At 44.9% G+C, this 21,374-nt stretch overlaps 1 protein-coding gene and 1 pseudogene across 1 annotated transcript in view; one reads left to right on the top strand and one right to left on the bottom strand.

Moving 5' to 3' along the window:
• The window catches only part of LOC149325200 (uncharacterized), a 53,560-nt pseudogene extending 47,558 nt beyond the window's left edge, over positions 1–6,002 (bottom strand).
• A 1,016-nt stretch (positions 6,003–7,018) lies between these two features.
• Positions 7,019–21,374, top strand: part of LOC149325196 (uncharacterized) — a 156,101-nt gene continuing 141,745 nt past the window's right edge. Inside the window, exons 1-2 of the mRNA XM_089564205.1 lie at positions 7,019–7,102; positions 10,803–10,899. Of these exons, the coding sequence (XP_089420331.1) occupies positions 7,019–7,102; positions 10,803–10,899 (181 nt within the window). The remainder of the gene's footprint in view (positions 7,103–10,802; positions 10,900–21,374) is intronic.

Genomic DNA, 21,374 nt, shown 5'->3' with positions numbered 1-21,374 from the left:
CTACTTTGTCCTTTCCTTCGTACTGGTGAACGTCTCTATATTGCTCTTAATTTTTATGGAAGAGAACTTGGTTTTAACGCACCCAGCTCGAACCCGGTGACCGTGTACGGTGGTGCGGGCCTAGCAGTTTGAAATAAAAACTTCGCTGTTGCCAGCCTTTTCCCACTCCATGCCTTTCTTCGCTGGTGAGGACGTCACAATGCTTGCGCTTGTAATCCACCCGTCGGCTTGTATCCTAGTTGTAACCTCTTAACTGTTTTTATCACCCGATATTTCATAATATGACCCCCGTATTGCGCAAAGGATAGCCGATATGCGCCACCAACCCGGCCAATCTCCCGTCTAAAGGTCTAAACAAGGCACATTCTGCATTCAAGTCACATTAAGAAAGAGGCTTGGACACCTATACGTAGATAGTCTCGTAGGCAGACGAAAAAAAAAAGAGAAAGGAGGACCGCGCAGTGAGCTATGGAACAGGAAATGATAGGTATAATGTTATAGGAGACAGAAAGAGGGCAAATAGGGTGAGAGAACAAGTTTGAGTCACAATGATTTCTCAGCGCTGTCTCGCTTCTCATTCACGCTTTGTGTCAAATATCTTGTTTTCTTCCTCGCATCCCCATGCTTCAAATAAAGCTATCGGAATACGAATGAAACCAAGTAAAGCGCGAACATATCGGAGCACAAAGGCTGCACCAGGAGCTTCTCGTCACGTGATCAAGCTAGGAAAGTAATTTAACAATACTGCAGATTGGGCGAGTTGGTTAACATACATCTTGAAAAATTTAGCGCGACACACAAGGACAGAAAGAGTAGACGACAGCGCTCGTGTCGTCTACTCTTTCTGTCCTTGTGTGTCGCGCTAAATTTTTCAAGATGTAAGCTAGGAAACTCTGGATTTGTTCATTGGCGTACGCCAGAGAACGGCCGCTCTAAATTTTCGCCACAATAACAGAAGTTGGGAGTTAATTCTTTATGCCTGCTTTCGCTTTAAATAACGAGTTGTAAGTTTCTTCTGGGACGGATTCACATTTCTCACTCGGCACTACAGACACTCCACTTGCATAATGCATCTTGAAATTAGTCGGCGCTGAAGTATACAAAGCTGGCATTAGCTTATCGGAAGCCGCAGTATCAAACCACCCTGCTCGCAAGAACGATCCTCCAATCCACCAGATATGCTCCTTCGATTAGCCTGATTTTCCTCTTCAGGGAGGCACCAGCCTGTAACGCCCGTTCTGAAGCGCGAGCAATCTTGAAAAGTCGGCCATTGGTTCGAAGGGATTGAAAAGTTTGGGCGCTTAAATAAACTTAAATATAACATCGCCCTGCCTGCAAGGGTATCCAACAGTGGCAGTGAATGGTCAGCCAGGGTAGAGGTACTCATTCGGAATGGAAGCTTCGAAAGAATAAAAAAAAATTGGTAAGCCCCAGCTGGCGTCTTTTTCGCCCGACGAAATAGTTTCTCAGTACTTGTAAACGCAATTTGTTTAGGTTCGTTAGATTGTGAATATGACGTGGCTTGCAGATGAGTGGCTTGCAGCCGTGGCTTGCAGATGATATTGTTCACAGCGCAACAAGAACGGGAAGAAACGAAAGACGAAAGAGTAACACAAACAAGCCCGTTCTTGTTGCGCTGTGAACAACATCATGAATACGTACCAACTCGCCCAAATTTCTGGCTTGCAGATGGAATTTCCCGCGCTCGACGGCATCGTTCTTTTGGCCCATTCCAGTACCAAGGGCACACTCCTTGGAGAGCTTGTATTCTAAAATGCGTGATTTTGACAGCGAAGTCCCGCACAATGCAGTTTCAATAACGAGGGTGCATACCTAGTAGATAAGGCGCACGGCTTGAATTGTTCGCTGCACTCTCATCCCACAGTTTGGTTGCATCGTGCGATAATGCATGCGCTTTCGAAAGCATGCCAGCAAAGCAACCCCTCCAGTGCTCGTAACTAGTCGAATAAGCCAAATTTTGTCGTGGCACAGAGCCAAGAGTAATCGCATTTCCTAAATTTTAAAAACTGATACGGCTTTTACTAACGACCGGCTACAAATTCCTATTTGAAAATAGGCGCCTAACTCTACTAGTTAAAAAGTTAGGGATTAAAATTTAGTTAACCAGCTTACTACTCGCGTTTAATTCTTCTGCTTTGCCACGTGTTATCAAGTGTTGGAATGGTCTTCCGGATTGCATTGCTACCATGCGTGACCCATTAATGCTCAAAAACGAATTGACCACCTTTATGCATCCATGGTATAGTACATAAATTGTGTTCGTATGTGTAGTTGAATGCATTCAGTGCCGCTATTCGTTTGCTGTTTTTTCTTCTGTGTCAATATAATACGTTTGTCTTTCAAGTAAGTTTAAAAAAAGTTTTCAGTCCAATGTATTTAATATTGTTTACTTCTATGCTTTTACACTTTGTACCATCTTTGTCTGCTAAATATTGTAGCCCCTCCCCTCCCACAATGTTTGAGTGTAGAACCTAAGAGGTATTTGAATAAATAAATAAATAAATAAATAAATAAATAAATAAATAAATAAAAGACGCTTCACCACTTTTGCGGCGTCCGCCATGAGTGGTAATACTACGCAGCAAAAGACATATTTTTACCCCAATAAGCTATTTTAAAAACTTTTGAAAGTGTTCGCGAAACACCTTGTAGATTTGGCTGCGTGCAGCTCGTCACGCAGCTACTCATTATGAGGCTACTCTCGTAACCCGCGCACCACTCGCCGCGAGCGACAGTCCATCTTAGATAGGCCCTACACAAACCTGCGTTAGCTCGGGGCGCCAAGAAATGGCTTCCGTGTTACCCTCGTGCTGCGGCAATCCCCCTGTCGGATGTTCACCAGCCGGTTCGAAAGGCATGCTTTATCGCGGCGGCAAAGGAATGCCTGCTACGTTGGGCATTGAGCCATCCTGGCCGTTAGCGTTGACAAGGCACGGACGCGTTTCGAAAGGAAGCTCTCGGGGCTAATAAATGTGAGAAGGAACAAGGACGTGCGGTCAAAACGTTGTATCCTGCTTAGGTGGAATTTAATATCCGTAAAGGATGCCAAATTGTATTCTGACCGATTGCTGTACCTGCGAACTGAGCTAAAAGTATTTTGCCTAACACAGAGCGTACTTACCAAGGTTCTTTAGAGGTTGTAGCTAACCTTGAAGGAAGAAGATCGACTGGACTGGTATAATGCAGCGATTCTTTGCTTCAGTTCTAATCCAATTCTATAGCCTGCAGCAGGGAATGGAAGATGGCACTGCAGAATTGCGATAATCAGCGATGAAGGGCGGAAGAAATAAATGGAGAAGTAGCGTTAAAATAAGAGCACCACACGTGAAACACCGGCCTTGCTATTGTCTTCTTCAAGTGTTTTAACGAAAATCAGGTCTCCATTTTATTTTAATTCCATGGCTCCCATTTTGCAGAAAATCCGGCATCGAGGGCGATGGCGTTGCGAGCGAAAAAGCAGGTGCCCTACCTGCCATCTAGGTCACGTGACCTTATGACGTCACCACAACCTGCCCCTCCGTGCTCGTTTGCAGTTAATTTTATGAGTGGTCGTGACAGGTTGCTCTTTCGAGCAACCTTGTTATCGCAAGCCCCATCGGCGACTGTGTTTGAAACAGCCACCTGCCGGGGTAATGGCGCATCGTTTAACCGCTGCACCACTGCTCCGGGATTAGAACTGCCGGCGATTTGTGAATGCAAAGTAGAGAAAGACCAATTCCGTATATATGGGAGTCAGGCACGTTCCTTTTCTCCTCTCTCTTTTTGCTTTCCTCTCATGCCGATTTTTACGAGACCACCACGTAACGATTTCAGATTAAACAGTACAGAATATATTTATAGCTATTGCTACAATTGCAATCACAGCTTTGCCGTCAGATACCTACGTATCTGCACGGTGCCCAAAACCATTCTTCCTCGTCTCCGCTGCCGGCCGAGTCCTCCCGAGCCTTTTGAGGTTTGAGGTTTGAGGTTTATTTTCCTTCAAATAAATGAAAGAGGGAACTGTGACAAAAGGCGGTAAGGCCTGACAAGGTCACAGTTCCCCAATACAGTTCATGCAGCAGTGTGCAGCACATAAATAACAAAATTTAAAGTAATATGACAAAAATTCATTGGGACAAAAAAACATTGCAGCAAGCGACAGTATTTCAATAATAAATAAAACAAAGACAGTTCACCATAAATCATATCAAAAGTAGTATATAAACATGGCAGGAAGTCACAAAAGGAAGCGCAAACGCACAAACAATTTAACATGAAAACAAGAGATGCTACGCTAAGTAAAACCGAAATTATATTGCGTCAGTGCTGATTAGTAACCTTTTGATGTCTTTTTTAAACTTGTTCTTTGGGAAATCAAACATGACACTTAAAGATTGAGAACGACTGGAATCTGATAATCGAGCTTTTGTTTTCCGTAATTTGTTCTTGTTTTAGGGACCAAGTTTCTGTGTTGCCGAAGGGGGTATTTACTAGGAGGGCGGTTTGGAGAAATGGAATATAAACGATTACGATGGATGTACTGTAACAGGCGAAATATGTAAACATGGTTTGCTTTAAGTAAATTATGCTTATGATAGAGTGGTGATGTTGGTAGGTTTTCCGGCCTACCATGGTAACCCTCAATAGCCCGTAATGCCTTCTTTTGCAAAATCAGTAACTTTTGAAAATTACCTATTGTTGTAGTGCCCCAGACCAGTGCACAATATGACAATCTGGAAAAAAATAGTGCATAGTACATGGACACTTTTAGGGAAACGGGCAAGAGATCGCTGATCCTGTAAAGACAACCAACAGTTTTACTGAGGTCAGTGAGAAGTTTGGAAATGTGTGTGTTCCATGATAAATGTTCATTAAACCAGACACCAAGAAACTTCTGAGTTGTTACCTGTTGCAGTTTTGTATTGGCATATGTAAGGTTAAGAGTGCAATGAACAGGGGCATTAATAGGCCTGAAAATTATGTACCTGGTTTTTGACAAGTTTAAACTAAACTTATTCGCCTGCATCCAAGTGTATAATATTACCAAATCAGTGTTTACGATATTTTCTAATTCTGGCAGAGTACGTGATGTGAAAAAAACATTTGTATCGTCAGCGTACATAACCAAGTCTAGAGAATCAGGTATGTTACAGATATCGTTAATATACAATAAAAACAAAAGTGGACCTAATATAGACCCCTGAGGAACCCCTTGGGTTATGTACAAACGGTTCGAGACAAAATTATTCCATTTAACGTATTGTATCCTGTTAGTTAAGTAGCTTTTCAGCAGGTTTAGAGCTATTCCGCGTATACCGTAACTGTTCAGTTTACTTAAAAGAATATCATGCTGTACGCAGTCAAAAGCTTTCCGCAGGTCTAAGAACAGACCAAGAGCGTATGCTCTGGATTCAATGTTGTCAATAATCTTGTCTTTAACGGCGAGTAAAGCTTGCTCAGTCGATTTATGTTTCAAAAAGCCATACTGAGAGGGGTTAATGTTATGAACGCTAAGGAACTTTTCTAATCTGCTATTAATGGCTCCTTCAAATACCTTCAATAACACTGATAAGACGGAGATCGGGCGATAGTTCGTGATTTCATTTCTGTTTCCTCCTTTATATATAGGACAAACACGAGCAACCTTCAATTCATCTGGGAACACACCACATGTGATCATCAGATTTATAATATACGCCCTCAATCGCCGGGACGGGCCCTCCTCATCAGCGGGCCATGGTCACTCCCTCTATTCTTTTCTCAGCTCGCTCTTTGTGGCCATCGCCTCCGCAGAAGGTTCCTTAGCACCAGGGAGTCAATGGGCTTTGCGAATTCTTGGAAACGTGCGGCTTTTGCGCAGAGTTATTCCGCTTTGCACATTGGCTGGCTCCGCTGGGGATGGCTGCCGAAGGATCTGATGTCTCTTCGGGGGCTGTGGCCCATGCAGCCAGCGGCTCCCTTCTTGCTGGCCGTCCGTCCGTCGCCAGCCTTCCGACCATCTCGCCAGTTCGAACGGTCGTGCGGCAACAGAGCCTCCGCTGCTGGCTGGGCCGCTCTCATCCTTGCATATCCGTACACACGCACGCGGGGCTCCCTTCGTCTGCGCTCTGGAACGACGCTATCGCGTACAAGACAATGGTTATCAACTCAAATGTGTCTTCCAGTTTAACAGCGGTAGCTGCTAAAGGTGCACTGGAGATAAATCTGAACTCGTATTTTTACCGCTGGAACTCGATCTACGCGTTCCGAGCATTCTTGGAAACTTGGAATTATTGCCCTGTGCAGCCGATTTCCCTAATTAAAATCGAATTAACGTCCGGCTCCCGACTTTTTTTTTTTGAATTCCCCGCAAACGGTGGGATTTGTCGGCCAACCTTTCACCCAGTCCCGTGGCGGCTTGCAGCTCTGCCATCGGCGGAGTGATACGTAGTGATCGGCGAAAGCAGAGAGTCCACGCGTATTTTTATTTCCGTGGGACTAATTTGCACCTATGTAGTCTCTGACTAGGCCTATTTATTCACGGAAACCTGCAAAAAAAGAAACAAAATAAAAGCGAAAGCAAAGTTCCACGCGACTGCCTGAAAGGCACTTCATGCGTTGGTCGACTCCTCCCACCATATGCGGGGAATTAAAAAAAAAGGCGGGAGCCGGACGTTAGTCCGATTTAATTAGGGAAATTCACCATACAGGGTTTCTAAGAATGCTCGGAACGTGTAGATCGAGTTCCCGCGGCAAAAAGACTAGTTCAGATTCCTCTTCAGTGCACCATTAAGCGCCCTTTCCAGGGTTTCGCATCGTAGCAGTAGAATGTCGTAGTATGCTCTATTCGTAGGCGTAAACGGTGTGTGCGCTGCCTTGGGATCCACTCGACACGGTGGTTACCCTTCAAGGAGGTAGGTGTGACGTGAGGGGAGGAATGCGTACGAAATGGGTGGTTGCCAGAGTAACCATCCAGAGGATGCTTACCGTGAAAGGAGGAGGGTATTGGAAGAGCAGAGAGATCTCCAACCGGAGGATGGTTACCCTGGAAGGAGGAGAGCGCGGCAAGGGCGTCAGAAGGCGCAACCGGTACGTCGTTGCCATGGGAACCAACCAGAGGGTGCTTACCCTACACCCTTAATCTGGCTCCACATAAGGTCCAGTTAGTAACTGGCACTTAAGTGGAATTTTTTAAAAAGTTCAACTTTTATATAGGCAACCACCGTTGCCGATAGAAAACTGACGAAATATGCGAAGCAACGTTCCAGTTATATGGGGAAGGATTTAAGTTCGACACAAATATACACATACATGTGTCTCCGCATACATATATACAGCGAGACATAATGAATAAACAGCGCTAAAGGCGAGGAAGAAGAGCAAAAAGGCATCCAGCTCTCCTCACAGCCCCAGTGCCTCCGCGACGACGCCTCCCGATATCGCGAGACGCTCGCACTGTCGCTTGCAGTTCTTTCGACAGAACGCACAACTCTCATCGGACCTTTAAACGCTGAGCAGTCATAAAACACGGCCGCTATAGGCTTTATAAAAGTACAGGGTGGATTTCGGTCCCTCGCGGATAGATTTTCCATCGAGGGATGGGTGAGGCCCTCTGCAAGCACTTTGCAAAATAGGCAAGCACCAGGCTTGGGTGGGCCCATTCGAATACCGGTGGCCAACCGGCGGCACTGGAGATCGAACGCAATACCTCCCGAATACGAGGCAGACGCTCTGCGTGGATGCCACCGATTCGGCCGATTGTTGTTAGTCGCAATTGGCCTCGAAAAACGGCAAAGTGGCCTGTGTGCGTGCGTGCGTGCGTGCGTGCGTGCGTGCGTGCGTGCGTGTGTGTGTGTGTGTGTGTGTGTGTGTGTGTGTGTGTGTGTGTGTGTGTGTGTGTGTGTGTGTGTGTCGTATTCATGTAAATCATATTTGACACTGCACGACTCGCTCAGTTCTGCGCGTGTGCTAGCATCGCTGATCAATGAAGAAGTCTGCCCAAATACATGCAGCAAAAGAACTCGGTCCGCCATTTCGTTCAATTCCTCGCAGAATTTCAGGCAGTATATATATGGTTCAGTACGTGTTACGTGTGCTGACGCTCTTCTATAGCATATGAGCGAACAAAATGTGTGTCCGCACAACATATAATGAATTTGTCGCAAAGAGAAAAAATTGCACTCGCTGGCTCACATTTCATATAATGTAAGATATTACAATGACAATCAATTTGTCCGCAGATAACACGATGACAGTCTTGTATTTCATTTTCTATTATGTTTTTCCTGTCGTGTAAAGGCGTTCCAGTCTTAACTGTTCGATGCGACTTTAAAAGGAATATCTTGCTACATATCAAAAGTATGGAACCATTGCCTTCAATATTTCCGTAACAGTGTCTTGCAATTTTCCAATTTTCGGAATTTTTGCCCGCTAATGTTGGACGCAATACTACTAAGCGCTGCGGGAGGGGCATCTTTTTTTTTTTATCTAGACGCCAGGACATGAGAGTGCACGTCAGTCTTGGTTGAACGCGGACAGGCAGCTAAACGAAAGTCGCAAAGTAGATTGCGAACTTGCATTTTAGTTTTTCATTGCGCTGTTTACATACTGAAAACGCTGCACTACGTATCGAGCATTTTAGATTATACCAGATGTCGCAGCGACGGTGAACCAGAATTTCTGAAACTAGACTTTTGTGGTGTATAGGCCACCCCTCTGGCACAACAGTATATGCGTTGGCCATCATCAAAAAAAAAAAATAGGCGAATAATTTTAACTAGTAAAGCGCTTATCAAATTTATGGTAATTAACTTTTTAACTGTTGCAGTTAGACACATGGTTGCAATTAGCGACGTGTATCCGGTCATTGGTAATAGCCATATCAGTTGTTCAGAATTTCCAAAACGCGATTACCCTTAACGATGCGCTCTACAAAATTTGGCTATTTCAGCAACATACGTGCACTGGAGGGGTTTCTTTGCCTGCATGCGTTTTGCAAGTGCATGTATTTCGGCACTATGTAGCCAAAAGTTTGTGTTCGGCCACAGCGCCGAGGGCAATCGCGTTTTCTAAATTATAAAAACATGTGGGTATTACGAGAGACCAGCTTCAAATCACTAATCGCCACCGGGCTCCTACATGTAATAGTTAGAAAGTTAGTTATGAGAAATTTGTTAGCGGGCTAACTAGCTAACATTCTTCATCTCTTTTCTGCTGCCCCCAACGAAGGCATTATTGTGCCGCAAAAGCCACCTTCATACCTGAAAAAAAAAACGTTTTTTTTTTAATTTTTGGTCGACTTTCTTGACCGTATTTCTTTTGCCGGCACGTCACTTTGGGCCTGGCATTGAAATAACGCAGTAGACTATTAGATGTTTGCCTATTGAGAAAAACTGTACATATGTTCTGCTGGAAGATCCTCCTAGTTAGCTGCCCTATGTAGATGCCTATGTGTGTAGATGTTTGCGATGGTGGTGAAGTGCGGCGTATGGCGGGCTTATGTTATGCAGCCCTGTGATTTGAGGCATGAGCATGTGCCGGTTTTTCCTCTTCAAGGAGTTTCGACATGCAATAAGAAAAAAAGGTTATCACACTTAACGAACTCGTAGCGCGCCCGGATAGTGACCCAAAAACAGTGGTTCGATTCCCTCTCGATCTTTCTTTTCTTGTCATCGAAAGTGCTTTTCTTTCTTCCGATCGAGACATTTGCCAATCCTAGTTTGAGGACATCACAAAGCTCTCGGCCAATGGGAATTTCGTGACACAGACGCAACGCCAACGTCTGCTTTTCTCGAGAACGGAACATCGCATGCTGTCGCAATAAAGCGAACACTTAATTTGGCTTTGTGACCGGAATTTGTGTTTCAATCGGTTAGTTAATATTTTTTGCCTCGAATGGTTGCACATGAAAAATGGTAAGTCCCCACAAAAACTAAAAGCATGCGACTTCTTCTAGCCATGCAACCATCGCTTACGCATGGCGATTCAGCAAATGCACTCATGACAACAGACGTGCTGAGATTATCACAAACTCGGATCTCAAAACAAAAAAAGCCTAGGTACCCGACCTCCAGTCGGACGATTGAATAGCACGTATGCCCATCACAAAAGCAGCGCACTGTAGAGGAAGGCTCGTAAGAGAAGTAACTCCACTGCCGTCTGTCCCGCCACACTGATGGCGTACGTCTCGTCACGCGCTGCGCCTCCCGAGTATGATGATGATGATGATGTCCTCAGGCTTAATGGCACACTCCTCCTCGAGCTTTACCCCTCGCTCTCCTACTAGCATCTTCTTTCTTCTTTTCCTCCATTCCTGAACACGGATCGCTCTCACACGAAGTACGAAGTCACGTGACACTCTGTCCGCGTGCTGGAACAGTGCTTGGTTCTACTGATTGGTTCCACTATGGCCTTGATCAGCGTGCAACTGCGTGAAGCCCGTGAGCTCCATGAAGCTCAGCCCTGCGCTCTGAACAGACAGGAGTAAAAAGAATTAGCCGTTCTCTACCGCACTCCCCTTTTTATAAAAGCGCGAGAAGAGAGCTTACATCTTTTTTTACCCCCGTAGGGGGCGTATTCTTGTTTAGAGTGCGCGCTCCTCCTCGAAACATGCAATAAATGTGACCGCCGTTGTCACAAGTGTCTCAAGGAGTAGTGACCTCGGCCGACGGCAGGCCATACAAACGGGATCTGCCCAAGTTACAACGCTGCAATACGATCACTGGGCCGTGAAGGGATGTGCATTCCTCGCCTTCAGTTGCTATAATGAGCGATCAACGCTAACCAGTGCCGTTCTCTACGCATGTGTCCATCTACACCAGTCGGTCCGAAAGCTGTCCGTGGGGGTTACGGCGACTCTTCTGGCCTGTGTATGCACGCAAGGAACCCAGCTGCAGCAGATCATCATGAAGATTTGCGGTACGAGTCCTCGCGTCCCTTTTCATAAGGCCTGCAAAACAGAGCCTTTCCGCGGAACGGGCTGAGGGTCACAGTACGATGTATTTTTTATTTCATTTTTACGTATTTACACAGGTCTTCTTATACTAGTCACATAAACCTAAATTAGTGTGTGCAAAGCTCATTTCACACGCCATTCTCTATTTTCTTACTTGTTAGCGTTGGTATTTCCCGTATACCAGTGAAATATCACGTTCACTCATCTCGAACATTATTTTAATCCTAATTAACCACGACGTAAGCACACAGTTTATTTTCTTCCTTACATGCGGGCCGCCGCGGTGGCTCAGTGGCTATGGTGCTCGGCTGCTGACCCGAAAGACGCGGGTTCGATCCCGGCCGCGGCGGCTGGAATTTCTTTGGAGGAGAAATTCTAGAGGCCCGTGTACTGTGCGATGTCAGTGCACGTTAAAGAACCCCAGGTGGTCGAAATTTCCGGAGCCCTTCACTACGGCGTCTCTCATAGCCTCAGTCGCTTTGGGACGTTAAACACCATAAACTAAACTAAACTCCTTACATGCAAATCCTATTCATTTTGTAATACTTCTCTGAGGGCAATTTATGGTTGCGTTTCAGGTTTTGTTGTTGTTGATGATGATAACAGAATAGCTCCTCCACCAATTTCCGCCGATTTGAAGAAACCAGAAAAAAAGTTGTTTGCAGTGCGTTCAAGAACCACCTCAGTGCTTGTCTTCCTTTATCACTATTAACAGGCATCCCTCTCCTCTTGCGGCGGTAAAGAAAAAATACCCGTAAAGTTTAACAAAACGAAACTTAAATAAAGGCTCTCTAAAGTGCTGCAAGGCGAAAGCGTTTCCTGGCGCACCGTTTGTTTTTATTTTCTTTATTTCTCATATTTTATTTTTATTTTTATTTTCGTTCCTTTTCTTAATTTTATTTTTTATTTTAATTTTTTTTATTAGTCTTATTTCTTTCACTTTATTTATGAGAGCCACGCATTCACTAGATGCGCCTTTATTCATGCTGAAACCCTGAGCCTTCGTGGCGGAGTGGTAGCGTCTCCATTTCAAATGCCGAAGGCCTTGGTTCGATTGCAAGCCTCAACAAAGTTGCTTTTTTAAGTAGTGACGCCGAAACGCGGACACATTTGCTAACAATCCTTGTGTCTCGACAGCATGAGGCGTTAAAGGCTTTCGCCTTAATACCCGTGAAGTTTTCCAAAATGAAACTTAAACAAAGTTATTCGAAGGAAAATGTAGACAATAATTACAACGATGGGATAAGAGCAGAAAAGAAGAAGAAAGAAATAACGAGCCATGGTAAAGCACGGCAGACTGCAGAGTCAGTAATGAAAAGCTTGGCGTGGCACTGACCAATAAACCAAGTTCACATAAAGTGGTGGCAGAAGTGACGAACTTCACAGCCTAAGAACACAGTGCACCCATCTTTAACCACCATACTTTCTTTTCGCGAATTGAAAAGTTCTTGTCCTAAACAACACGTACCGGCTACGGGGCTTAGAAACATGAGAGAACAATTCGAAATGTAATTTTTCCTTATGGGCAAGTCACGTCCCCGTGTTGTCGTCGTGTAGAAGCAGTGAGATTAGAAACGAGACGACCGTAACTGTCGCCTAAGTGGCAGACAGGGGCCATCCGTGGCGACGATGGTGACCCCGACGTGAACTGAGACAAGTAGCTTTTATTAAGTACAAATCAAACTGGGTAGCTTTAAAACCACTTACAGTAGAATAACACTGGTGACATCGGCCACAGGCACCAGCATCTTTTTGCCGATATCAGCGCTGCCCATGGCGGCGCCATTATGATCATAGCGGCTGTCTGCCTGTTCGGAACATTCCAAGAAACCAAAAAAGAAGATGGTAACCGCGTAAAAAGCTCTAATAAAAGGCCAGTATTTTGCAAACGCGAAAAAAATATTTGAAGTATGGCTACGGTGCTCAGTCCTATTCACAGTGTACTTCGTCCTTTCCTAAGTCTACATGCGAGGTCAGTTGAGAAGTCTGAACACAACAACGACTTTAACATGACTTTCTTTTCCAATTTAAAATATAAATTCCGGCTAGTATCATGAGTTCTGCCCTCGACGTTGTCATCACAGGGAGATATAAAAGAATATGCCTGCATTTTAAAATTGTCTACGACAGTAGACTGCCCGTGCACGGAAATGAGCTTCAGCATAATCAGTCCTCATCAGTGCACCAGACTGTCTGCGCTAGGTATGGCAGAAAACACGCGACAATTATAAAAAGTAATATAATAAAAGCACAAATTAAAAGAAAGCAACAGAGAATAAAAAAATGCTCTACTAGAAAGGATAACTAATTAGTATGATAAATAAGGAGCAGCGCACCAGAAAAACAGAGAGAGGAAGAAGGGACAAGCGCTGTTCCTTCTTCCTGTCTGTGTCTCTTCTGGAACGCTGGTCCTTAGTTAAGGCAAATCAACTAGCCCACTCTTGCACTTTACTGAAAGATAACTAAGAATTGGTTAGTAAATCTCTAAGAGGAAAACCGTGCCGATGAAGCACTAATGTGGACCTCTCTCACGGGAATGTTGCAAAAGTAACAATGTCCAAAACATCGCATGGCCGTCTATTTAATATGATTTGCCTGCTGCGAGCGCAATAGAGTGCTCGCTTCCAGTTTTTTTTTTTTTTTTGCGATAGGGCTAGTAGAGCTTCGCGATTTGCGGGTGGGGTTTCTTGTATACCATTGGGCACCTATGAAACTGATGCGCAAAGCGTAGCCAAACACTGCCCCACATTGTGGCGCCTATCAATACTGAGCTCGGAAGCCGTGTCTCTACACTTCGAATTACGGCGAAAATCATCATGAGCCTTGCAAACATGGAGCATGTGTTGCTACAATATTAACTTCTAAGAACTAAGAACTAAGAAGAACTAAGAAGTTCTTCTACATTACAATATTAACTTTACAGCTTTATTGATCTAGAAAAGTGTACAAAGAGATAGGCGCACTTAATCCAGCAAATTCTACAGGCTAGATGTACACTAGAAGCTCCATTGTGAGCATTCGCTGATGTCGACTTATATAAGATCGAGTACACGGAAGAGCCGCTTGACATGGTTGGCAGACGGTGAAATGGCGAGAGGCAAATTCCGCTCATTACTTGTAGGGGAGAGGAGGGAGCGGACGGAAGGTGCTTGCCACACGAATAATCTCCGAACACATGTAATCAAAGAAATTGCTCCGTAAAACAGATAATTACCAATAATGACAAACAATGACCCAGCAGCAATGAATACCACTAAAAATGATGCAGCAGAGAACAAAAATGACGTAGAATGACTCATAAAAAATTAAAATGACTGAAAAATCAGTAAAAAAATAGAAGAAATGAGTAAGAGGTGAAATGGAGAAGTTTCGCGAGCTGTTAAGATTGTGCCTAGTTTGGTGCAGCAGTATACACCGTAACGTGCTTCGTGGATCCTGGCCCTTTTACAAGTGATTCTGCTTCAACGGCAAAGCAGCGGAAGCAGCGGTCAAATCGACAGACTACGCCCAGAAACTTTGCAGCTACACAAATCTCTACATATCGCGCAAAAGCTTCTAATGATAACGCATTTTCAACGCGTAATGCAATGAGGCGCAATAATCGCAAGGACAGATATTTTATTTTTCTACCGATCGCTCGTCGAACAAGTTGAGAACCCTTAAACGTGTATGCAGAAGAGTGTGCGCATTAAACAAGAGGTAAATAAATTGCCCATGCACATAACAAAATTAAAAGCGACGAAATACTAAGGGCGTGATAGCGCAAATCCCGCGCTCAGGCTACTTAACGAAAATGATCTGGTATGGACTTACACAAACGTTAGTTTAAACAGGCAATGAGCATTTTAAACACGAACTAAAGTAGCATTACCGATAAGGCTAAATAAGTTGAAGTTATATTTTCAATCTACGCACCGTTTTCGCTATGGGATGATATCCCCTTGTTTACGGCATGATATCCCCACCACAACGTACGGCATTATGATTTTTGTATCAGGTATTTAGACTAGGATAAGAATTGCCTAGGCAGTGGTGGTATTGTAAACAGATGTCCATGACATCTTTCCCGTTTTTTTTAATAGATAACCGTGAATGCCTATCGTAACCATGAATACCCAAGTATCTTCTGGAGACGTTACGTTTGCTTTGCTTTCATAAGGAATTTGACTCATCACCTAATTCTTTGTACGATTCGGATGGAAATATTAGGGATTCGGTATAGAAGGATTCTACGGTAATATTTTCCATTTCCGCGTCGACCAAGACAATAGCTTAAGCAGCTGTAGATATATCTTGTGACTTCAGTATATTTAGAATAGGCGGTGTCTTTCATACTTTATTTTATTTGTCTGTATACAGCATTCCACGGTTAGGTTCTAGTAAAAAGGGCACTTCAGAAAGGAAGCAAAGGAATAAAAAAGCAGAAATGAAATTAAACAAAGGAGGAAATAAAATTACTCTTCGTGGGGTTGATCTAATTCGGCTAGGAAATTTAAGTCGCTTCTGATGCGTCGAAAGACACTAAAAATGGGATAGCGAACTTAAAGCAAGTAAACCTGTCAGTAAGTTGTTTGTCTGGGCTAGTCGGTACATTGTGCCTCATCTCTGCCTTATTGCTAGCGCTCGAGTCCCCGCGTGTCGTTTGCACAGTAGGCATGAAAAAGTGGTCACAGTCAAAATCCCAGCTGATGTCTTTTGCTGCGCCTTATGCCCTCGCGGCCGTCCCTTCAATTCACTCTGAGCTGCCTTTGGGAGCCGACGCTAAAATATGTTGGGGAATCTTCTTCGCGTTATACAGACGGAAGCTCAGCATTTCTGTTTCAGGAAGGCAACAAATAGCAATAGTCCTGTGTTCATCATACAAAGTGTACAATGGGCACTTATAGATGATCACATTTTTCCCTGTAGGCACGTACCGCCTGCAGCAAAACGCACGACGGCTCACTTTGGCCCAGGCAATTGCGACCCTTCTGGAAAAAAGCTGTATGATGCAATAACTTCATACGGACTGCCATACATATGATATGCAATTTCTATAATATTGTATCTCATCCATAAGACAGATGTGTGATTTTGTAAGAGTAAAGGACATTTGTATGATGAACCTAAGAGATTATCGCATCATACAGCTTCTTTCACTAAGGGACACCCGGCACTTGTAATTGACGCCACGCCTTCCCCGATCCATAATCTTATCCGCAACCTCGACCATGATACGCAAGTGTTCATTGCGTCCCCTTTTCGAACAGCGCCCTGCCGGTAGCCTGGAGAGCTCAGTTTCTAGTGGGCGGGGCTGTCTTGCTGGTAGCAGCAGCAGCAAGAGCAGCTGCACCTAGCGGAGACGCGCTCAGGCGACGCGAGAGGTTGCTGCCATATTGCGTTGTTCCCCGCGGGGCTTGGCCTTGCGAGTCTTTAACGAAGCCGATCACGTGTCTGTTCAAAAGGCTGCTCGATGAAATGCGGCGGCGTATCTGCTGCTAAAATCAAGGGCCGCCCGCAAGAAGTGCAATTAAAGCGACTAAATACAGAGCCACCAAGGTTGTGATTGCAAATGACCCTTTCAGTTCATCTGTTAGAACTGAAAGGGACACTGAGCAGAACTACATCCAGTTACTGACCCCGAGTAAAATTCCTTTTCTGGAAACGGATGGCTATGCATGTTGCTGAAGAGTGGAAATTTAGGCTTGTTGATTAATGAAGAAGAGGGAAAGCAGCGCAAAAAACACGGGCGACTGAAAAAAATCAGCGCATGAGTTTGTTTGCCTTTCTTTAGACGTCCCGGTTCTTTGAGCTGCTTTGCATCTTCCTCGTGCATGTCGCCGTTTGTCCGGCAGCAAAAGGCGCTTCACCGGCGAGAAAATTAGTTACATTATGACATTCATTACATTTGTGTATGTATTTTGTTGTTTGTTATCATTCCCCTCTTTAATGCCTCCAGGCCTGAGGGCCACATAAATAAATAAAGTATAAAATCTTCTCGTCATTGCATTCAAAAAGAAAACGGCGCGACATAAGGGGACAAAAGAGAAACATACACGACAGGACGAGCGCCGTGTATGTTTCTCTTTTGTCCCCGTATTTCGAGCCGTTTTTTTTTTTGTGAATCATGAATCATCCAGCCCAAACTAGAGTTCTTCTGCAATATACTGCATTCAAAATTGTGACGTTGTTACTGAAAAGGACAGGTTGCCACCGCTTTGAAGTAGATGGGGTGCCCCGTAGCCTCCGAGATCCCCGTTTCGCTGATAGCGTTTCGAGATCCCCGTTTCGCTTTCCAGTTTCGCTGATAGCCGGTCAGCAGTCCATCTTTACAGGGGGCGTGCGGTTATCATTTCAAGGATTGCCTTAATTTTCTTTGTGAAAGAAGGTCTCCTCTAGTGAACATAGATTTCGGCAGTTTAACAGCTATTTATACATGGGTTCTGGGTATGTTCTTCTTTCTTTTTGCTCTTTTGTTCATAGGAAAGAAATTGAAATATGACACTTGAAATATTATGTAAACAATCCGGAGAATATGTAAACAATGAAATATGTAAACATAAAATATGATGTAAACAATCCGGGTTTTCGGGGAAAATTCAATAAAATCACTTCGCACCGATCTTCCTTATTAACGGCAGCAATGGATGGGTTTTTATCGAACACAACTTCAAGACGCTTGATGATAGAATGTGAAGGGTTTTTAATTCCATAAAACAGAACAGTGAGCAATCTATAGATTCTTAGAACCCGTTCATCTCGGGGGTTCGGCAAGTTAATCAATGCTGGTTGATTATTGACCTCCCAACGCTCATAAGTTTAGAACGGAGGAAGGGCAATTGAACGAGCGCCACAAAACATGCAGAAAGAATTCCAATACATAACGTATATGTAGATGAGGACGCGTCGCTGAGTTCTATCTTCATATCGCTTTTAACTGGGTATTGCACTGCTCGGTGTTCACCGCCTGTTTATAGGAGGTGTGCAGCCACCTAGAATGGGAACAGATGGGGGTAAAAGTTGACGAAGAACTCCTCAGTAATGCGCTATTCACTGATGACAGTGTTTTTCTGTCACTCAAGGGATGATTGCAAAGCATGATCAATGACTTACGCAGAGCAGGATAGTGGACGGTCTGGAAACCTTATGCGGAAAAACAATGCAAAGTTCAACAGTTTCGGAAAGGAACAGCAGTTTACGATTGGTATCGAGGCGCCGGAAGTGGTAAAAGAATACGTCTTCTTAGGGCAGGTAGAGACCGCTGATCCGGATCACGAGAGTGAAATAACTACAAGAATAAAAATGAGGTAGTGCTCAATTGGCATGTTCTCTGAGATCACGAATAGTAGTTAACCAATATCCCTCAAAAGAAAAGTACATAACAGCTGTATCTTACTGGTACTCACCTATGAGACAGAAACGTGGAGGCTAACGAAAAGGGTTCCACTTAAATTTAGGACAACACACTGAGCAATGGGGAGGAAAGTGATAGGTGTAACGTTAAGAGATCGGAAGCAGGCGGAGTGGGGGAGGGAACAAACGCGGGTTAATGACATCCTGGTCCTTAAGGGTAACGGACTAGATACCTAGAGAGGGCGAGCGTAGCAGGGGGCAGCAGAAAGTTAGGTGTATGGATGAGGTTGAGAAGTTTTCTTTTTCTTTATCTCTTTTTTTTCCTCTAAATAATATGTTGATATGCATGTTTTTTGTCGCCAGCTGCCAGGCACTGCCCCTCAAGCCTTCTTTGGCTTAGGCAGGCCTGAATCTGTATTATGTTGTTTGAAAATAAAGAAACTATTTCGGGGATAAGGTGGCCGCAGCTGGCATAGGACAAGGTTAATTAAATTTGTATAGGAGAGACCTTTGTCCTGCATTAGCCGTAGCCTGCTGATGATGATACACTGCTGAAAGTAGAGTATCTCCATGACTTGTTCAAGTGCGATCAAAAGTTACTATGCGACGGACGTCCAAAGTATTCGCGAAGGCTTAGATATCGACCGATCATCTCCAAAGTGTTTTAAGTGCATCGAGACAAAACAGAACGGTCAAACTAAGCCCTCCGGTTAAGATGTTGCAGTTTACGAGCGGGCATTCCACGTTCCTCCTGACGTTCGCGGCAGCCTTGCCACCCGTTGTCATATTGCATCAAAGCTTGGCAGCGTGGCGCACGGATTCACGCACGGGAAGGTCTCACAGTTCTCCCTTCGATGAACTATTTCTCGCTATAAATGGCCTGTTTTTCTCTCGTACCGATTCCTAGGTACGAAGTTTATGTGATCGTGTTTCACATCTGTGAGTAGCAAGCAATGATGTTATTTGCAGTGAGATAACTATCTTTTTGGTCGCACCACCGCTGTCAGTTACACACGCTGCCATCATATCAACAATCGCCTCCGGCAATCTTTCGATCCACGAAGCTTTTCGCGATTGATTAAGCGGATACAAAGCGAATCGTATTAAAGGGTGCATTTGCAGTGCGCTGCGATTAGGAATCAGTAAACACATCTTGTTGGTACTGTGTAGTCCCCTCGAATAACTGGGCGTGAGGGCATCGGCCGGCAGTCAGTGTTACGCCGGGCCTGGCAACCGGCACCCGGCGCATACGGATCCTACGGCGATCACTGGCCAGCCTTTCTGCTTTCTCCACACGTGCTTATCTTCGTAACCTCCAAAGGTCGGCGCTTCGCCTTCCGCTTTGACGCGCGTCTCGCTAAGCGGCCGCTGTCGGAGCAGTCACCAATGGTTCGGGACATGTACGCTTTATAATGTCCGCAGTAAGTGTGCAACACAGCCAGAGACGCAACAAATCACCGGAGGGCCAGGAATATGCCGCGGATCTGTATCTCCACTTTCGGAGGCTTTCATGCTCTTATCCCAGCGTTCAACAGTGCGGCTATCGGTCACAGTTATTTCATACACAGTATTGCTAATACAAACCATGAAGTCAACTATTTATTCGAACAACACGAACGCAACTCACCCGCAACATTCAGTGGCTTTGGCTTATGAAGGAAACATGGATAGAACCTAGGCGCGCTACTGGCTGCAGATGCTAGTTTGTGAGAAGGCGAAAGCATTACTGTCCCTGGGTGCATTTCTTAATCGCAATGTTTGTAGATGTATTAAATTTCTTCTTTTTTTTTGAGCTAATGTGTTTGCCTATTGGTTGTGCACCTGACCGCTAATGCTCCTTAGCCTCTCGCTGCGCGGCAATGAGGTGACACCGCCCGAAACACATGCATGGCATCGCCCGGAACGCTGTACGACGAACGCTTGCGTCACATTTTTGATGCGGGAGTCTGGGAAGGCATAGAATTGAAGTATCACATTTTTGATACGGGAGTCTGGGAAGGCGTAGAATTGAAGGTGCTTATGTTGTTGGATCCGATCCCTTTCGCAAGGTAGCCTCCAACTTGACACGCACATGTAAGATATATGCAACAAGAAACCGCACGACACCGCCCGGAAATGATGTGCGACATACGGTTGCGTCACTATTTTGGCACGAATGTCACATGGACGCAGATCAGTGGCGGGTACATATAGACGAATGACGTGCACATTATTGTCTGAAGTGGCGGTTCTCGGCTTCCTCTGTGCAACATACGGGTTTTTCCGTATCATCTGCGAGCACACACACACACATGCCGACTTCTCTCGCAGTGGGGCTAGGTATTGCTTTCGCATTAAAACTGGCAAACTTCTTGCCAGCAGCCAACCACTCGGTACAAGATTGGCATACGGGCGTTCTTGTACCGTGCCTCCGTCGCCGCGCGGCCGCAGAGGCCGGAATTCTCAGAGGCTGAACATCATAGCCGCTGACTTAACGCCACGGGTCGACGGGGTCTGCTTGACCTTAACCAGGGCAGCTATGATTGCGCTACCTGTGTAATTTATAGAAATGACCGAAAATAGTTTTCACTTGCAGAACGAGCGCACTCGCTCAACGCAGCCCTCGCAATATACGTCGAAATAAGAAATGCTCCACTGCCAGCTGGGGGAAAAAATGAGCCGACGCTGAGCCAGCGATCGAATATCGAGCGTTGACACACATAGCATAGGTCGCCGGTTTGAATCCCTGCTGCGAGCAATGCTCTAACTTAACTAGGAAGTTTATGCTACACGAAACGCGAAATAGAATGCCATCCGCCGAACACTCTGCGACAAACAGTTAAGCTGCAATATTCATCTAAGATTCGTGGCAGACATGGAATGGGGGGTACTTATGGCGTCAGTTCGAGTCCCTGCGGTTCGAAGGTTCTTACTTAACTCGTACGTTTATGCTGCACTTAACGCTGAATCGTATGAAATCATCCGGAACATTGTGCGGTAAATGGCTGGCCCCCCCATTTTACACAAATGTTGGAACTGAGTGGCTCAAGTTTGACGCCTGCCAGACACGGTTATATATGCAGGATTGACATAGTCCAGTTTCGAATTATTGTCCTCGGATGTCACG

The sequence above is a fragment of the Amblyomma mixtum genome, chromosome 10, assembly GCF_055824585.1.
Source record: "Amblyomma mixtum isolate Tamu chromosome 10, ASM5582458v1, whole genome shotgun sequence".
NCBI lineage: Eukaryota > Metazoa > Arthropoda > Arachnida > Ixodida > Ixodidae > Amblyomma > Amblyomma mixtum.
This window is presented reverse-complemented; position numbering and strand designations above follow the sequence as displayed.